Source organism: Solanum stenotomum, chromosome 2, assembly GCF_019186545.1.
Source record: "Solanum stenotomum isolate F172 chromosome 2, ASM1918654v1, whole genome shotgun sequence".
NCBI classification, from domain to species: Eukaryota; Viridiplantae; Streptophyta; class Magnoliopsida; order Solanales; family Solanaceae; genus Solanum; species Solanum stenotomum.
This window is the reverse complement of record NC_064283.1, coordinates 3320990-3323645: the sequence shown is the minus strand read 5'-3', so window position 1 is coordinate 3323645 and position 2656 is coordinate 3320990. Positions and strand designations below refer to the sequence as shown.

The window sequence follows — 2656 nt, the reverse complement described above, 5'->3', positions numbered from 1 at the left end:
CAAAAAAAAATTAAGTTTATTTTAAAAAAATATTTTTAATTTCAAATATTTATTTTTTTACGCCATCTCACCCCTCCCCTCCAAAAAAAATTAAGTATTTTTAAAAAATATTTTCAATTTCAATTAAAAATTATTTTTAAAAAAAAAATTAATTTCAAATATTTATTTTTTTACCCCATCTCACCCCCTCCCCTCCAAAAAAAAATTAAGTTTATTTTTAAAAAATATTTTCAATTTCAATTAAAAAATTATTTTCTACTCTCTAGTGAAAAAAAGAGATATTTTCTCAAAAATAATTTCATTCATAAATCAAACACTAAAAATCTTTTTCGAAAAATATTTTCTACTCCACCAATCAAACATGAGAAAATAAGTCAAAAATCTACTTGTTTTCCAGGAAAACATTTTCTAGGAAAATTTTCCTTCATACCAAACACACCCATAATCTTCAACTTTTTGGAGATTAAATTGTGTATTTAAAGTATACAAAAACCTTATTAATCATAATTAAATTCAAATTATGGTTAACAGATAATCCAAATCGACTAATATAATAACACATCATTAAGCTCCATATTGAGATGACAAACTCCTCCTTCCCAACAACATACAAATTACAAAGACGTTTTCCACTTTTACATCAATAACCAAAAAGAAATATGGCTTACAAGAAAATGTCAAAGTTGTTTACAGACTAACTCTGGATAACTATTTTTAGTAACGTGGACAATTAATATTAGATAAATGAAGTAATGCATATGGGATATTCAACTAAAATCTTGTTTAGAACGGACGATATGACTAAATTATTATAATTCTAACACTAGAAAATTATTGAGCCGTCCACTGCATCAAATGCCTAGGAAATATTTAACTAATTTAGGGAGTTCATTATAAACAAAACAAAATAGTGAGTGAATCTAGCAGCATTTTGTTTAGAGATTTCCAAATAAACAAGAACAAAACGATCATTAATATTTAATAATATTGGCCGGACACAAAATTTAAAAAAGACTTGGTCATTTATTTAAATGTGTCAATATGAATATTCATTCATACTTGTTATCATCATTTCTCACACAAATTAAAAATGGTTAAAACATCATATTTCTACTTCTTTTTCCTAACCTTATTAGCTTTATCTAATTTAGTGCATTGTTATAAACCTAAAAGCCTAGAGCCAATTGGTCATTATTTCAAACAAAACTTAGAAAAATTTACTACTAATAATCCAGAATTTAATAGTAGTAGTAGTAGTAAATTTGTATCACAAAGGACTTCACCAGTACATATTGGGACTCAAAATTCACTCAAAGAGAGTGACAAAATTGAAAAATTGCTTGGTGAACCTCAAGGTGTAGATTTTAACCAGTATTCAGGATATGTTACAGTTGATTCAAGTGCTGGAAGAGCTTTGTTTTATTATTTCGTCGAATCGCCTACAGATTCTGCTTCTAAGCCTCTTGTCTTATGGATCAATGGAGGTTAGTTCCTTTTTTTACTTTTTTGTAGTATCGTAATTCACCTTTCTTATACTTTGGAATCATTCATACCTTGATGTTAGTAAATTATCTCGTACTTGTATTGACTTTCACGGAAATATAATGTGGACTAGGTGGATTCCGTGTGTCAATATATATGCTTTTGGTAAAAAGATCAAATTTACTTTGCTTTTGACTATTGTTTTAAAAGGCAAAATGGTCTGGTGGACCCTTATACTTGACTCGGATTGTAAACTGGACCCTTCTACTCTCTAAAGTTTCAACCAGACACTTCAACGCAAACAAAATAGAAATTTTAAACCCTTATGTCAGCCGGTGTTCCTCACTCGATCTGACATGGATGACACATCATATCCACGTCAAAAAAAAAAAACCCACGTCATATCCATCTCATTAATTTAATTGTCACAATGCTATTTTTATATATTTATTTTATTAAACAAATAATTACTTTAAAAAAATGTTTTTCCCCTTTGTTCTCAAGAACCCTAACCCAAAAGAAAGTTCATTAACATTTGACAACCCCATTTGAGCTTACAATTTCATCAAAATTGATACTAGAAGAAAGCACTCAAACCCTACTACTCTTAATACTAAACTTGACACCAAAAAGCTTGAAATTGAAAGAAAAATTCAAACTTGAAAAAAGAAAGATCAAGCAATATGAAAATTTCAAAGTTGTCTATGATTTAAAAGAGAGATGAAAAATTGTTTTTTATTTTTTTAGAAGTTTTGCTTCTAAAGAGACTAGATAAGGGTGCCCGTGCAAGGCACGGGCAATATTAATTTGCCCTACGTGGCCATTTTTGATTGGTTTGGTAGTATTTGAGAGCAAAAAAAAAAAATGCTAAAAGAAAGAAATATTAATTAGCCCTACGTGGCCATTTTTGATTGGTTTGGTAGCATTTGAGAGCAAAAAAAAAAGTGCTAAAAGAAAGAAATATTAATTAGCCCTATGTGGCCATTTTTGATAGGTTTGGTAGTATTGGTAGGAGCTCTTTTAAGGAAGGAAATGACGGGAATACCCTTGGTAGTCCAAGGGAACCACCACTTATATAGTATGAAAATGACGGGAATACCGTTGGTAGTCCAAGGGAACCACCACTTATATAGTATGAGATATTGGTAGGAGCTCTTTTAAGGAAGGAAATGAC

The 2656-nt window shown here is 29.6% G+C and overlaps 1 protein-coding gene across 1 annotated transcript in view; it reads left to right on the top strand.

Annotated features, from left to right (window-relative positions):
• The first annotated feature begins 1090 nt into the window (after positions 1-1090).
• Positions 1091-2656, top strand: part of LOC125854709 (putative serine carboxypeptidase-like 23) — a 6419-nt gene continuing 4853 nt past the window's right edge. Inside the window, exon 1 of the mRNA XM_049534293.1 lies at positions 1091-1484. Within this exon, the coding sequence (XP_049390250.1) occupies positions 1091-1484 (394 nt within the window). The remainder of the gene's footprint in view (positions 1485-2656) is intronic.